This window comes from Vicugna pacos, chromosome 8 (assembly GCF_048564905.1).
Source record: "Vicugna pacos chromosome 8, VicPac4, whole genome shotgun sequence".
Taxonomy (NCBI): Eukaryota; Metazoa; Chordata; class Mammalia; order Artiodactyla; family Camelidae; genus Vicugna; species Vicugna pacos.
Genome location: NC_132994.1, coordinates 49,182,161 through 49,198,075, shown reverse-complemented (window position 1 = coordinate 49,198,075; position 15,915 = coordinate 49,182,161). Strand labels below are relative to the sequence as shown.

The window sequence follows — 15,915 nt, the reverse complement described above, 5'->3', positions numbered from 1 at the left end:
AGATATCATTTCTCATCTATCAGAATGGGAAAAGTCAAATGTCTGATAATGCCAAGTGTTTGCAAGAGTGTTGGTGCAAGTGCAAACTGATGTCATTATTTAAAGAGTAATTCAATACATTTATTAGAATTTTAAGTAGACATGTATCTGGCCCAGCAAGTCTACTGACAGAAATTTACCCTATAGATACTTGTAAAAGTATATCAATATATATCTTCTAGAATATTCATTAGATCTTTATATGTAATAGCAAAAAAAGGGAAATAGCAAAAATGCTCAGTATCAGGGATTGTTTGTCTCAATATGGCATAAGAACACAGTGATATATATGCAGTCTTTAAAAAGAATTAGATGAGTAAGCGCAGATATGGAAAAAAAACCCTAAGACCTTTCCATGCAAAGATGCAAGGGCCACCATATATATGTGTTGACACATATAAAAAATTTTTTGGCAGGATGGGGTCCAGTGGTGGGTAGGTGGGGAAGAACATCCCAGAGAACCTTGACAGTATTTACAGCAGATAAAAACTAGGAGCAGAACAAGTAAGGAAGTTAACCGTGGTGTGAGGGGCAGTTTACTAAAACCTTTCATTTTATATCTGGTTAAATTGTTTTCCCTGTGGAAATATTTCTGCTCTTTTATTTAAAACAGTTAAAAAAATAAGGGACTTAAATTGGGGAAGACTGTTATCTGCCAACACCAAAACTGTTGTTCTCATCACTTTCCTGGTACCCAGAGTGGGTAGATCAGGAGAGACTGTATCTCGCAGAACAGAGCCAGAACAGTCTTGATTTCATTGCGTGTCCACCCCTTGTAGAGGGAGTGCATTGGGCTTCCTGGAAGAACTGAACAAGCCACTGGCAGCTTGGAGAACAATCCTTGCCTTTATTGGCCTTCATCTGGAAAGAACAGCAAAGGGAGGGGAAGATAGGTGGAGAATTCTGAACTATCAGTTTTCTGGATATAAAAAAAGAGTACTTAACATATTAATTAATGATTCACTCCAATTCATATCAGGGTTTTATAGGCAGACAAATTTCACCACTGTTATACTACAGTAATAGAAGCACATAATATTGTTTGAGGCATCTGCTTTTAAGTTCCAAGCCAGAGATCTGCTGAAAAACAAAGCATAAAATATTCCAGCAAAGCCTGGGTTTAAAACATCAATATGTCCATTTCAGTCACTAAGACATTATTATTTTCAATTCTAGTCCTTCAAAATATACTTTCCAAGTGATTAGATTTTCTCCTCTGTCAGTCACAATTCATCTTTATTTTAATACTGCTGTTATTTTTCACTGTACTAAAATAAAATCTTTGAATAGGTTTTTTAAAGAATATTTTCTGAAATAAAGACAGTCTGATTATGACTGTGATAGCTATATGAATTCCCTGAGAATAGTTAAAGGCTGCTCTTTTGATATTAACTTGGAAGTCTTCATCAGTTAAGGAAATAGTACAATACAAATTTCATTTCTTAGTTTCTTGATTGGATTTGATTTTTTTAAATAATGAAACATTCAAAATGTTCTGGCAAACAAGGCATTCATGTGTAGTGAAAAAAACCATTAATTTAAAGGGCATTGCTTGGCTTATACTATTTTATGAATTCTGATAGCAAACACTGGCTGAACAATCAGGCCAATTATTCAGAAGAAAGATTGATCTGAAGAACATTGTTACTGCCATTCCTCAAGTTCCAAAGCAGTAATTTTGTTCCTCTGCTTTTTGTACTAGAATGTCAAGATGGGAATATTCTGAGCCTGTTCTGACTTCTTTGTTTTAGCTATTTAACTCTGATTTCTTTTTAACTTATCCTTTCTTACATTCTGATTGTTTTTTCTGAAGTAATTTTTGGAATTTTTCAAACCAATTCTAAACATTTTATGACTTTCTCAGTCTGATTCTTCAGATGAATAGAAGTTGTGTACAGAAAACAACTGCAGATTTTTAAATGGAAAAGTTACAAAATGATAGCCATGAAAACCTAGAAAAATAAGCACTCCAAGGCTGGCTTTAAATGAAGATATATATGAGGCAGAGGTATCTACAATCAAAATGTGAGAAAGAACCCACGTGGTATAGTCTGAACTGTAACATGGCCAAAGAAACAGAATTGTTAGCAGTAAAAAAAAAAAAAAATCCAACCCAGTTCATTACTTGTGATTTTTTGAGAACAAGAAAGGGACCCAAATTGTAATCCATAGCGCCATCTTGTCCATTTTACTCTCCTCATTTCTTCAGTTTTCTTATTTATTAGCTGTAGCCAAGTCACTCATCTTCTCTCTAGATATCACACCCGTCAAACCTCAAAGGCTACACAGATATACCCCAGATTTGGTTCTCCCTTTCTCATCTGGTCCTCACATGTTAGAAGACAAATGTCCAGGCATGGGTTTGGCAGAGGCAGAGCTCATAAAGCGAGGGCAAGAAGCAGAGCAGCCAGGACAGACTGTGAACGTGTCTGACAATATCACTCCCCTTTGTTGCATAACCACTGGCATTGAGCGAGGTAGACATATTCAAAATGAAAAGCACCAGACAGAGTTGTAAGTTACTTCCATTAATAATATGCATTGACTCATGTTGACCTTGTTCCTGGCACTGTGCTAAATATGTATTAGAGTTTAGTTTACTTAGAATTGGTAACATTGAACTCTGCTCTGTAATATCTCAAAATAAAGCTGTTACAAGTTATTTCTTTGATTATTAATGTCTTTTAAAAAATCCTAGCCATTAGAAAAAGTAGTATGATTGGTGCAATAAAATCATTACAGGATTTAGAGTTGGAAGATGTGGGTTCAAGTGTCATTTCCATCCCTTTTACATGTGTAAAATGAAGATAACACCTTCCTTCATATGACTGATATGAGAAATAAATTAATTGAAGGATGTAAGACAAAGTGTTGGATTTATCACAGGCAGTTAGTAAATGATAACAAAATAATTCTTATTGGTTTGATAATTGTCCTGGTGTGTTTGCCAGTTTTCAATAATGTTATTTGTGATTAGCTATCTTCTGTGTTTAAACTGCACAGTCCAGAATCTAAATTTGTCTATTTCCTTTTTATATTTCTTGAATATATGTATATAGCCCTCATTTTCAAGTGTAAGTGTAAGGATGATTTTTATAGATTTTAAGGTGAGTGTTCTATTTTGGTTATTCAAACTTATATAGTTAAGTTCCTCAAATGCAATTTTTTATTTTTTACGAACATGAACACACTACAGATAAATACCTTGAGAGAATTCCTCATTCACAAAGGTGAATTTTGTAGAACTGTTTTTAATTTTGAAGGGATTTAGTTAAATGGAATCTACTGCCAAATTGCCATCTGGATAACATTTTGCAAAGAAAATCTTCATTACCATGACATTTGTCTTATTATGAACTACTACTTGCATTCGATATCACTTCTGATTTGCTCCTTTACCAAAAATGGAGGAATATCCTCTTTAAGATTTCTTTGTAAAAAAAATTTTACAAGGCTACAAATATGTTTCATCTTTTGTTCTAGAGGCTCCTTCTAAGTTAGAGAATAGGTTAATCTCTGCAGTGCTTCCATATGCAGTTCTGAAGCAGAAAGTTTGGAATAGGCAAGGGGTCTGTACGAGGTCATGTGGAAACCTTGATTTTGACCTTTCCGGCAGTGAGAGATTCCTGCTACTCTTATCCATTCAGTCATTCATTCATCAAACATTTGTTAGGGCCATGAATGTTAATGTGTTACCTTCTGCACTGCGGCAGAAGCCCAGAGGTTTTTGTCCAGCAGTGGTTAAAAGCATCAGCTTTGGAGCCAGACTAACTTGGGCTAAAGTGTTGACTTCACTCTCTCTCTCTCTCTATGCTGTTTATTCAAATTGTTAGTATTTCTTTGACTTAAATGATTTCATTTTACATACCAAAGGTAACCAATGACTAAATTATATAATATGTGATTGCTCTATACAATTTATTAATTTTATTACATTACATTATATTTTTATCTTTGGATATTTTAAGAATATAAGGGGTACAATTTCTCTCAAGTAACTTTATTATAATTTTCATTCACTTATGTAGACCTTTGTCTTCTTAATATTGAGATCGCCAAAGACTTAAGATATCAGGATAGAGAGGAGTCCTGTCTTCAGCCAGTAGAATGAAAAATCAAAATGACCAGACATGGAAAACTCCACGTGGTTCCTCTAGGACCAGCTCTAAAGCCTGACTGTGGGCCTGAGGCTGGTTCTGTGTTGGCCAGTAAGGTATTCTAAAAGATATTGAATTTAAATATTTTTGAAGTGAGACAAGCACTCTGGTTCCAATAGTTCCTTCTCTTCCATGTCTGGCCACTATTTTGCCACTTTTCATTTGAATTCCTAAACTGAATCCAACTCACTTTTACTTTCTCGGTCTTCTCTATTCACACTCCCAAGGAGGAACTAAAACTCTGTATGAGGAATCACCAGTTTCTACAGGAAAAGGTTGTTTTGTTCCCCAGACTTCAGTGGGCTAGGGGATCTAGGCTTGATTTCATCCATTTAGTCTAAGATTATTTTTTGTCAGTGGAATGGGTTTTGTTTTTCTTTCACATGCTCACCTACGGGAAGGCTGATTCTGGCAAGTGGCAGTGTGCAAATTCAAAAGGAGTATATTTTTAATAACATAAAAATATCCTAGAAAAAATTTAATTCCAATATCATACTTTGTTTAACATCATTGCAATATTCCTGTTTATTCTCTTTTTTCTGATCTGAAATAATAACACAGACTCCTAACAGGCTAGTAATTGCAAATATATTATACTCATGATCGCAAAACCATTCTGATACACTTGTCTAGACTTATTGACTCAGTGTCTGGAGGATCATAGTATAGAAGGAAAGTATGGATTAATTTGATTAAAATTAATGTTTGAAATAACTCTGGCACTGTACTGTCATGCAATTACTGATTCCACGTTTTTGGGCTTGGGAATAGATCTTTTCATTCCATATGAATGGTCATCATTCCCATTTAACAGAAATGTTATCTATTTGTTCCTAAGTAATTAAATAATTTCACTTATTTTGGGCAAGGATAAAAAGTAGGGATAAATTAAGAAGTAAATAAAATTGAAAAGTTACTTCATATAAGATATATAATTGTAAAATCTTAGTATTTTTCAGACTTCTAATATATCATCCCTACTTCATTCCTTGTCCTGTACACTTTCCATGAGAACCTCAACTGGCTATTTTATAGACAAAGTCTCTTGCCAATCTGAAAAATAGTATTAATTCACCCGGTGGCATTCATTTATCTTCTCTTTTGATCATCAGTTTGGACCAAGCCCCACATCCATCAACAAAACAATTTTTATCTCCATGGACATTCAATCAATTCAGTGTAGACTGGCTTCAAACCTCAGACACGCACAAGGGCAAATTTACTTTTAACAAATGTATATTCAAGAATTAAAAAGCAAAACAAATTGCCCCTGGCAAGCTTAGACTCCCCCAAGGCAAGGACAGCATAAAAATGGCAGGGAGCAGCACTAAGTCATTCCTGACTAATGCTCACAAACTAACTGGATATTACTGAATCGAATCAAGTAACAAATTAGAGGTATGGAGGGTATGCTGGCCCACCATTTTTATTCCTTCATAGGAAAAGAGGCAACATAGAGAGAAATGACTAAATCTCGATTTTAATAGCTGCTGTCAAGTATTTTGCTCTGTAGGGCCTACTTCAGCAGTTCCTGGTGGTAATATATGACATTTCCCTGATTAACAGCCATTTTATAACTTGTATAATTGGCCACAAATCAGGGGAAATGTCATAATGTAGCAAGAAAACACTCCCATCTTCGTCAGAGCCTTGGCTTGGATTTCTGGAGGAATTATTACTTGAGTAGTTTGTGGGTTTTCATTACTTTAAATAATGTACTACCTGAAGTACAGAAAAAGACATTCAAACTAATGAACATTTCTGTCACCTAACCCTTTCTACCATGCCGGGTCCTAAGATTTCTTTTCCCCTTAGAAAAACATTCCTAAAAATGGAATTCCTTTTTTTCATTTTTATAACATCAGGGTTTGGCAGGAAAGAGAGGCAAAGGCAGGGCTGGGAGTGGGTGAGGTGACTCAGGTATTCATGTCAGGTGTGAAATTCAAAGGGGCACCCAAAACTCAGTGATCCAGATAAAACTGTTTCAATGCAGTATTTTTAAAAAAATCAAAATTAATTCAAGGAAGATCAATAATGAGCAAACTGTTAAACTTTTAAATAAAAACAGAATCTAACTCCACACTTGCATGGCTCACCTCACTCACTTCACCCTGGTCCCAGCTCTGAGCAAGGACTTTGCAGAGGAAGGAGTGATGGCAAAGTAGAGATCAGTGCAACTTGTCTGATAGGAAAACAGGTTTTGACCCTGTAGTTACTCTTTAGGTTGTAGTAAGTGCAATCTCTTGCACTGAATCATGTATATAAGGGGTCATATTTTACCTGTGGTACATAATCCGAAGCATTTTACTATCAGAGTGCCGTCTATAATGGGGACAGAACTTGTAATTCCATATCAGCCTCTAGTGGAGACCAAGGACTATCAGCTTACAGCATGACAGATATAAATGATGATAAAACCTCTTCTCCTTCCAAGGTTAGTAAAGATCAACACTGTTCTTTTATTTTAAAAATATGCTTACTTCCTGATTTGAGATAGTCATTGTGATACTATACACTAGAAATGCAAATGTTAAAAAGAAGATCCTGTGGCTGTCCTCAAGAAGATGGAAACTAAGTCCGTGGTGGCAGAGAAAGGGAGGCACAGAGAAGGGGCATTTAATTCAGACGGGGGCGCTAGATTTCCTGCAGAAGATCTGAGTGACATTTGAGTGAAATCTTGAAGGTCTGGTAGAAGGTGTTGAATGAAAAAGAAAGAGGGAGGCTGAAGTGTTCCAGAGAGAATTAACACCATGTAACTTGGAGGCTTGGAGGGGCAGCGCATTTTTCAAAGGACACGAATATTTCAGTAAGGTTGGGGAGCTAGATGCAAGACAGAAAATGGTGAGGAATGAGACTGAAGATGGAAACAGGAGGCAACTCAAATGAGAAACAGGAGACAGTGGAATGAAATAATAAATATAATAGCTTATCTAGAGAGTGGCTATAGTGAATAATATATTTTTAATGCAAAACCCATAATATATCAGGGTAGATATTTTATGACCTTTGATTCTTGAATTAGGAATAAAATACACAAAAATATGTATAAAAAGGTGTGGAACTTTTGAGACATGTGCCCCACTAAATCAGAAGTTTCACAAGGACAATTATATTACATCTACCTGATTCACTTCTGAAGAAAAACAAAAGGTAGTGTTGGGCGATCTTTAAAACTTATCATACTTTAAAAGTTACCAATACTTTAGATACAAGTGAAATGATGCTATAGAAATTAGGTTTAAAAAATATAAAGTATTTCCCAGTACCAAATGAATGTGAAGACAAAATACTGTAAAAGTGATGAGATAGTTTACTTGCACTAAATCCAGATATAAAATTAATCATAAAAACCATGCTGCAAACAATTACACGTTTCTAATAGTGTGATAAAATATCCTACAAATTACAACTACAATTAACCTGAAAATAATAATAAAGAGAGGCCACACTAACCTTTTACATCATTTGCTAACTTCTTGCCTTCATTAAGAATCCCGAAGCTTTTCTGAAGAGAGCCCTTGGCACCTTCCTTTAATGAACCCTGAGGACCTGTTGCCTGTGGACAGAAAAAGAAGCATCACATATTTAAATCCATAGAATTATGGAGTAGAGATATCTAGCAGGCAATTGGTATACAGAGTTTACCTTCAGGAAAATATTCTGGGCGACATATGTAGAATTGTAAATTATCAGCACATGTTCGATTAAAGTCAGGGGACTCTACTGGGAGAAGAGAAGAAGGCCTAGGACAGAACACTTAGGAATCCCAACATTCAAGGGCAGAAAGTGGGGATAGCAAGGTGACTGGGATTCCAGGGCGGACAAAGAGAAACCAGGAGAGCATGAGACTATGGAAACCAGGAGATCAGAAGTGGCTCAGAGTCTGACGACTGGCAGTGTTGCAAGGTCATAAACTGGTTAGCACCATCAAGCGCTGGAGAATGGTCAAGCAAATTAAGAATGAAACACATCCACTGACTTCATCCCTAACACATCTCACTTGAGTTGCAGAGTAAGTAGGGGAGCATTTCGGGTCCCTGGGTGTTGAAATGAGGAAGACGATTGCTCTTTTTTTTTTTTAATGCATCTCAAAAGTACTAGGGCAAAACAAAATCTTCTAAATGATGATCTCTGAGCCACAATCGTGTCCTAGCAAAAATGTATTTGCTGAGGCTTGGATTAAAAGAGGCGACACAAAAAGAATAGAAAAGGATCATCTCAATTGAATGTTTAGTTATGCATTTTAATAGTGTTTGCTCCTCAGGAATCATTATGTAATACATTAATACCAAGAGATAAATCCAATAGGCTCTTAATGTAAATTTTAAATTGGAAAGTATTTCAGGGTTCAATGAGAGCTAGAGAATGCTAAACACTTACTGTTGAAGTTATAGATCTGATCTCAGGTTAGCCCAGACATAACCCTCTTCAAAGACATGTCCAGTGCCTTAATAACATTTTTTTAATCAGTCATAGTATTTGAGCATTAAACTAGGAAAGATTACAGAACTTGCTGCTGTTGTGGTAAAACTTGTTTTAAGGTATTATTCCAACAGTTTTCACTTAAATAATCTATTACTCACAGAACAGCTTGATTATATAATTACCATGATATCTACAAAAGGATATATTGGAAATATCTACATAAATAAAAAGAGACATTTGCCTTTATATCGAGTGCTTGCCAAAAGAGCTGTCTGACAACTCTGGCAAATTATTCTGTGGAAAATGGACACTCTCTTCAACTGAGAACATAGAAATTCTTAGTTCTACAGTTTCTCTGGGGAATTAGATACAGTAACATCACATAAGTGTCATTATCTTGAAAAAGAGGCAAGAGTGTCCATATAAATAGCAGAAATCCAATGTACCTTACTGAAAAAAAAAACCTCCATTACCCACTCAGGTTCTATATTTGTTCCAAATTTACATGCCATTCTTATTCCCTTGGTTACAGGTTTCCTAAATCAAAACAGATTAGAGAAAGGAAATTACAAAGAAAGAAAGATGAAGGTTCTCTAAACAGGCACCTGAAAGTAGTGACAGCTGACAATCTGTCTGACAGTGAAGAAAGAGAAAACCAACAAGTAGAGAGATGAATTTTTAAAGCTCAGGAGTCCAAGTCAATTTGGATAAGTTGAAGTAGGTTTCAGTAGATGCCAATATTATCATAGTAAAATAACTAATGTTGACAACGATGATCCTGAGTCATCAGGATGATATCGGTCATTCCTAATACTAGATGAAGGGAAGAAGGAAGGAAGGAAAGAAGAAAGGAAGGAAAGAAGCAAGGAAGGAAAGGAGGAAGGAAGGAAGGAAAAGAAGAATCTTTTTGCATAGCCTTGAGGTGTGAATTCCTTTCTACAAGAACATAATCTTAAGAGCATTTAAAATTTTAAAGCTAATCTTGGATATGCAAAGTGAGGCATAGGGTGTAAAGGAGGAAGAGAGAATTGACTTGCTGTGTGTAAGAAAATTAATGAAAGGAGGTGAGAGAGGGAAGAGGGAGGAGGGCCAGACAGGGGGGAAGAGGGCAAAGTCTGAGCTGTGGAAATTGTGGAGGGACTACAAACAGTGATGCACAATATTCATTTTTTTCTACTTTTTTCTACTTTTCAACAGTTTTATTGAGGTATAAACTTCATATATTAAAAATGTACAATTTGATATGTTTTGACCTAAATACACCTATGAAACCATCACCACAATCAAGGCAGAGAACATACCCACCATTTGTTTTCAATCCCTAACTTCTACTCCTCGTCTTTCTCCATCTCCACACAGCAGAGTGTTTTCCATCACTATTAGTTTGCATTTTTTAGAAATTTATATAAATAGAACCATTCAGTATGCACTCTTTTTTTGTCTGGCTTTCATTCAGCATAACTATTTTGACATTTATCCTTGCCCTGTGTGTGTCAACATATGATCCCTCTTTTATTTATACGGATATGCCCCAATCTATTTCTTCATTCCCCTCAGATGGACATTTGGATTATTTCTAGCTTTGACTATTCTAAATAGGTTTGCTGTGAACATTTGTGTACAAATCTTTGCAAGAACATCTGCCTTCATTTCTCTCAGAGTGAACACCTATAAGTGGAGTGGCTAGATTATGTGCTGGATGTATGTCTACATTTTTAAGAAACTATCAACACATTTTCCAAATTATTTGTACTATTTTAAATTCCCACCAGCAGTGCATGAGACTTATACTTGCCTCTATATCCTTGTCAATACCTTATACAGTCAGTCTTAAAATTTTAGACATTCTAATAGGCATGTACATCATTTTGGTTTTATTTTGCATTTTCCTTGTGATTAACAATGTTGAGCATCTTTTCATGTGCTTATTTATCATCTTCTGTGACAAAGTCTGTTTACATCTTTAGTCCAAGTTTTTATTAGGTTATTTGTTCTTGCTGAGTTTTGAAAGATATTTATGCATAATATGGATACAAATCCTTCATCAGATATGTAGTTTGTAAATATATTCTTCCAGTTTGTAGCTTGTCTTAATAAATGTTTGGATTCAATTGTTATAACTTTGTCAACAATTTTTACATCTATGTTCACGAGGGATAGTGGCCTATAATTTCTTTTTTTGTAGTACCTTGTCTGGCTTGGATCATAGTAATACTCGCCTTACGGAATGAGGTAGGATGCATTCTCCTCTTCAGTTCTCTGAAGAATTTGTTGCTTCTTTCTTTAAATGTTTGGTGGAATTCACCAGTGAAGTCACTTGGAACTGAATTTTGTGTATTTGTGTGTCTGTGTGTGAAGGTTTTTAACTAAAAATTCAATTCTTTAATGAATATAGTGCTATTCAAGTTATTTATTTATGAGTGAGTTTTGGTAGTTTGTGATTTTCAAATAATTTGTCCATTTCATTCAAATTGTTGATTTTTTGGCATAAAGTTGTTCATAATTTTCTCTTATTATCCTTTACTGTCTGCAGAAGTCGTTGTGATTCCACCTCTTTCATTCCTGATGTTGGATTTTGGTGACCTTTCTGAATTTTTCTGATCAGTATGACTGGATGATTATCCATTTATTGGTCTTCCATTAGACCTCTGCACTGTCATCCAGTAACGCGACTGAGTCCTGACTCCAGTCCATCTGCTGATAAACTTCCCCGCTGCTAATTTCCCATGTTGCATTTACGAGTCCTGCCTGCCTTTTGGTTCCAGGCATCTTGTCTTTCCTGTTTTTCAGGAAGCCAAGGATTTCTTCCTAGATTTAGTCAACTACTCCTTTCTCAGATGTACGAGAATGTAGGAGATACAGGAGCAACAAAGTAAGGAAAGACAAGGAGGTAGGGAATTCTGATGTGTGGATGGGGAGCAAGTATTTCAGTTGCAAAGGACTATAGATTTTATGAAGGGTGGTGTGAAGAAGTAAGGCTGTTATGTGGGTTGGAGTCAGTTTCTAGAATTGGAATGTCAGACTAAGGAAACTGGACAAGCAATATGAAGCCACGGAAAGTTTCTAAGTAGGAATGTATAATGAGAGACTTAGTCCAAGAAGATGAACTGGGCAGCTGTGTGGGAGGAAAAGGAGATATCATTTGGCTATTGTAACAGTACGCGCCAGAGAAAAGACAGCTGTAACCTTAGGCAAGGGCTTTGGAAATGAGAGGTTTGGGTTCAAGAGATGGGGAGGAATATGACAGGTTTCAATGTTTCAAGAAGCATTCCAAAATATTAAGAGCTGATTGCATTCAGTTGTCAGCTACAAGCAGTATACCAACAATCCAGGTTTAAAAGATAAGTCTTTCATATGATAACAGAATGGAAAACACTAACACGTTATGGATGAACAGAACTGTTTCAATTCAGTGGAATTTGGAGAGTTCCTTTTCCAACATTGCTTAGTAAGTTATTGAAGCACATCAACAATATCAGGACAGGTGATGAAGCAGCATTTTCCAAGCTAATTATACTTCATACATATTTATAAGCATCACATCTGAGTTTCTGAGCTGTGTCTACAGCATATGTGAAATATAAATGAGGTTCTTAGAGTTGTAAGATATTTTGTTTCTTGCTTTTTAGAGATTGTATTTTTAGAGATAAGTTCTCTCTGTGTGTAATACACAAATAAACATATTTTTATGTAAAAATTATATAAAACCTTTTATTATATAATATACAAAATAGGAGCTATTATTACATGTATGTTGCTGTTATGTTTTATTAGTTAAAATCATTTATAGAAAATGTGAGATAATTTAAAGCATCATTAGAGAAGGAAAGATACAGGAAAAAATACAATGACAAAGTCTATAAAGATTTAACAGAGGCTTGGCACTTACTTGGCTTTTAATATATGTTAGTTTTTTCTTTCTACTATTTGTTAAGTATTCATCGTGACTTGTTAAGGCACCATGTCATTGATTAATAGATGAATGAATTGATTGGTTTACTCAACAAAAGTTTTTTAGCTATCTCAAGCACCAGAGTAAGTTCTGATTATTCACAGGTAAAAAGACTCTGCTTTCTCTAGTGGAACCACAGTGGAGTAGGGAGACAAACAAAAAAGAATCCCTAATAAAGATAATTACTGCCATAATGGAGCATGGAAATATCTGTGTTTTGTTTTCAGAGGAGGCTCTCTTAGGGAAAGGAGATGTGAAGGTGAGACCTGAAGTTAAGTTTTTCAGGATGGTAAACCTACATCCCAGTGACTTATTATTTAAATAAGCAAATTTAAAAGTTATTGTTTAATTTCTATATTATGTTTTTATTGTTTTTCTTAATATTCCTCAAATAACTTCTTTATTAGAAGTAAATGTTCTGAATTTACCGAAAAAGTTGGCACGAAGGAGAGATGCAGAATGTTTTGTTTTTTCTTTTTTTTTCCTGAAGAAAGTACTAGCTGAAAATTCATCAGCATACTTTACGATCTACTCCATTCTTCTTTGTAAAATTATTTCAGAAGACAAGTCTTGCACATTTCCAAAGGGGATAGTTGTTAAGATAATATTTGATTTAGATGATTTTAAATGTATAATCTTTTTAATAAAGAAAACTGTTCAAAATGTGCAGAGTTAATGTAAAGGCTTGCAATCAGCTGTAGTGTGTTTATGTAAAATATACATTAAGAAGAAATTTATATTTCAGCATGTTAAAAGTCAGAGAGAAATTTCTTACTATGACAAAATAAATTCTTAGAAGAAATGGTGGAATCTAGTCCTATGTATATTTTACAGGGTATAACTTTTGAGAATACGGAAAAAATGGGCAAGTGATATTAATTGGTATTATTAAGCAATAAAACAGTTATGTGAATCTACCCATTTGTACAAAAACTATTTGCACAGGAAAAGGTGTAGACAGATAAGCAACATTATAAAAGTGATTACTTGTGGTTGGTGAGATTACTCACATTTTTATATTTTTATCCCTCTTGCTTGTATGTATTTCCTATTTTTCTATAATGGGCATGAACTGCTTTTGTAATAATTAAAAAGTTCACACACTTTTAAAATAAGGCAATCATTGTGCATCGATTTTAAAGGTGTTTTAATATAACTTATATTTAAAAAATCTATAGGATGTTGAAATGAAATATTGAATCAAAAATGAGACCAGAAACAACCCAGAGAAATGGCTGCGGTCAGGAATCTGGTGAAAGGCTGTGGATCTTGGCATCACGTGATGTCCTAAGATGTGAGCGGGATTAGTTTCTGGAGGACTGACAGCAACTCAGCACACAAAGGAGACCAAGGGATGAAACAGGAACTCTCAGAATTACTCATGAGAATTTAGAATTTATGGCTGCAAATTTTCAGCTTGAGAACACCGAGAAAAACAACTGAGAGGATTTGAAAGTCTACAACTAACAGAACAGATTTTTGCCAATTACAGCATGAGAGCCACTGCTCCAGCACCTCTGGGTGCCACTGGCTTGCAGCCATGAGGCAGGAACTAGACAAGCTGCTGAGGGTAGGATGGGCTGGTACCACAGAGAGTCTTGATTCTGAGCAACGACGAGGGAGAAATGTTTAGAGTTAGATATCCTCAGAGGGCTTATGATTTTCTTTCCATTAAATGTCCAGAATCAACTCAGCATAGCAATTTCACCCCTGGATTATTCCTAATATTTACTGTTATGTTATTCCTATAGATGGAAATCCCAAATAGCAGGTCTGAGAGCATTGCTGCCTTGAATAAAATTAGTTTAGATTTATATTGCATTATAGCATCCTTCCAAAGAATTTGTGTGTTGCTGACTGATGAAAAACTCTTTGATTTCATTTTTAACACTTTATGCCCTGAATTTTTATTTTTTTATTTTTATTTTATTTTTTACATTTTTTATTGAGTTACAGTCATTTTACAATGTTGTGTCAACTCATGCCTTGAAATTTTAAATACATCAAATGTTAGGTAATAAAATAGAAGTTTGTTTCTCTATTTCCAATAGATTTTTTAGTTATTGACTCAAATGAGTGTATCATGTACAAAGAAAATCGCAGAAGTGAGGTGACTTAATGAATACTGTTTCCACACACAGATTCAATATTTTTGTATGTAACTTAGATCCTCACTGACTTTTCCATATTTGTTTTTGCGTGAATCACTCAGCTCTTAGATAGGTTGCTGAATTGCTGATGGAGAAAAATGCTCACCAGTTTTACTGACAGATTCAATTGTCATACCAATTACAGATTTATACTATTTTTCCATTAACACTGCACTGGTATAAAATTTAAATTCTAGTGATTACACATATTAATAAGAAGGTAAAATTACTGTTTGAATGACTTTTAAGTAAGGGTTGACAGAATAAAATACAAGGTATATGTGAGTTAAAGTTTAAAACTTGACTGCCACTAAATTTTATTGGGCCTTTTGAATTCAATGTGTATTCTGCTAATATTTGCACAGTCCTTTACATAGGAAATAAAAATTCAAAAATGACCTTGCAAGTATTCTTTATGTATTTTGGTTCATCCAATTACACAAAGCAAATATTAAATAAGATAGACTGAAGATATGACCACATTTCTAAACAATTACTCATTAGAAATACCTTAGTGTTTAATCATACTATTGTAAGATTCATGGTGTTTAACTATATAATTTGTTGACCAATACCAGTGATGTTGAAAGAATCTGGAATACCATAAGGACTCAAAAAAAAAAAAACTAATAAAGAAGAAGAAATTACTAGGAATAATAATACAAATATGAAATAACAGTAAGGAAAATAATAATAAGGAAAGGAAAAATTATAGTAAAGGAAAAGAATAAATTATGTTAGTAAAAGCTGGAAAGTATTATTTTTATTAGCATGACAAATAATAAAAACGTAAATGATTATTTCTAGTTTGAGGACAGGCAAGAATTCTATTTATCTCTGCTCCTATGTGTTTCATAATGCTATTATATATTAAGTATGATAAATGTGTGGTTAAAGAGATTTTAAAACTTAAAAATTTGAAAATGTGGACATGCTTAACACCTCATATCAATAAACAGTTCAGAAGCACCTATTATAAGCACCATAGATGTATCAAAGAAGGGTAAGAAATTATCTTATAAAATTGGAGACTGAATATTAAACCAGATTAAAAAAATTAAGTTCTAAGCTTTGGGGATGATATTTACTATAGGAATTGAGCCAAGAGAGGGATCAGAATAGACTGCACAGTGTTTCTTAAAAAAGTACTACTTTAGCTGACACAGCTCAACACATGAGCAATATGCACTCA

At 34.5% G+C, this 15,915-nt stretch overlaps 1 protein-coding gene across 1 annotated transcript in view; it reads right to left on the bottom strand.

The window, feature by feature from the left end:
• The window catches only part of LAMA2 (laminin subunit alpha 2), a 518,385-nt gene that overhangs the window by 72,267 nt on the left and 430,203 nt on the right, over positions 1 to 15,915 (bottom strand). The window contains exon 41 of the mRNA XM_072965855.1: positions 7,650 to 7,752. Within this exon, the coding sequence (XP_072821956.1) occupies positions 7,650 to 7,752 (103 nt within the window). The remainder of the gene's footprint in view (positions 1 to 7,649; positions 7,753 to 15,915) is intronic.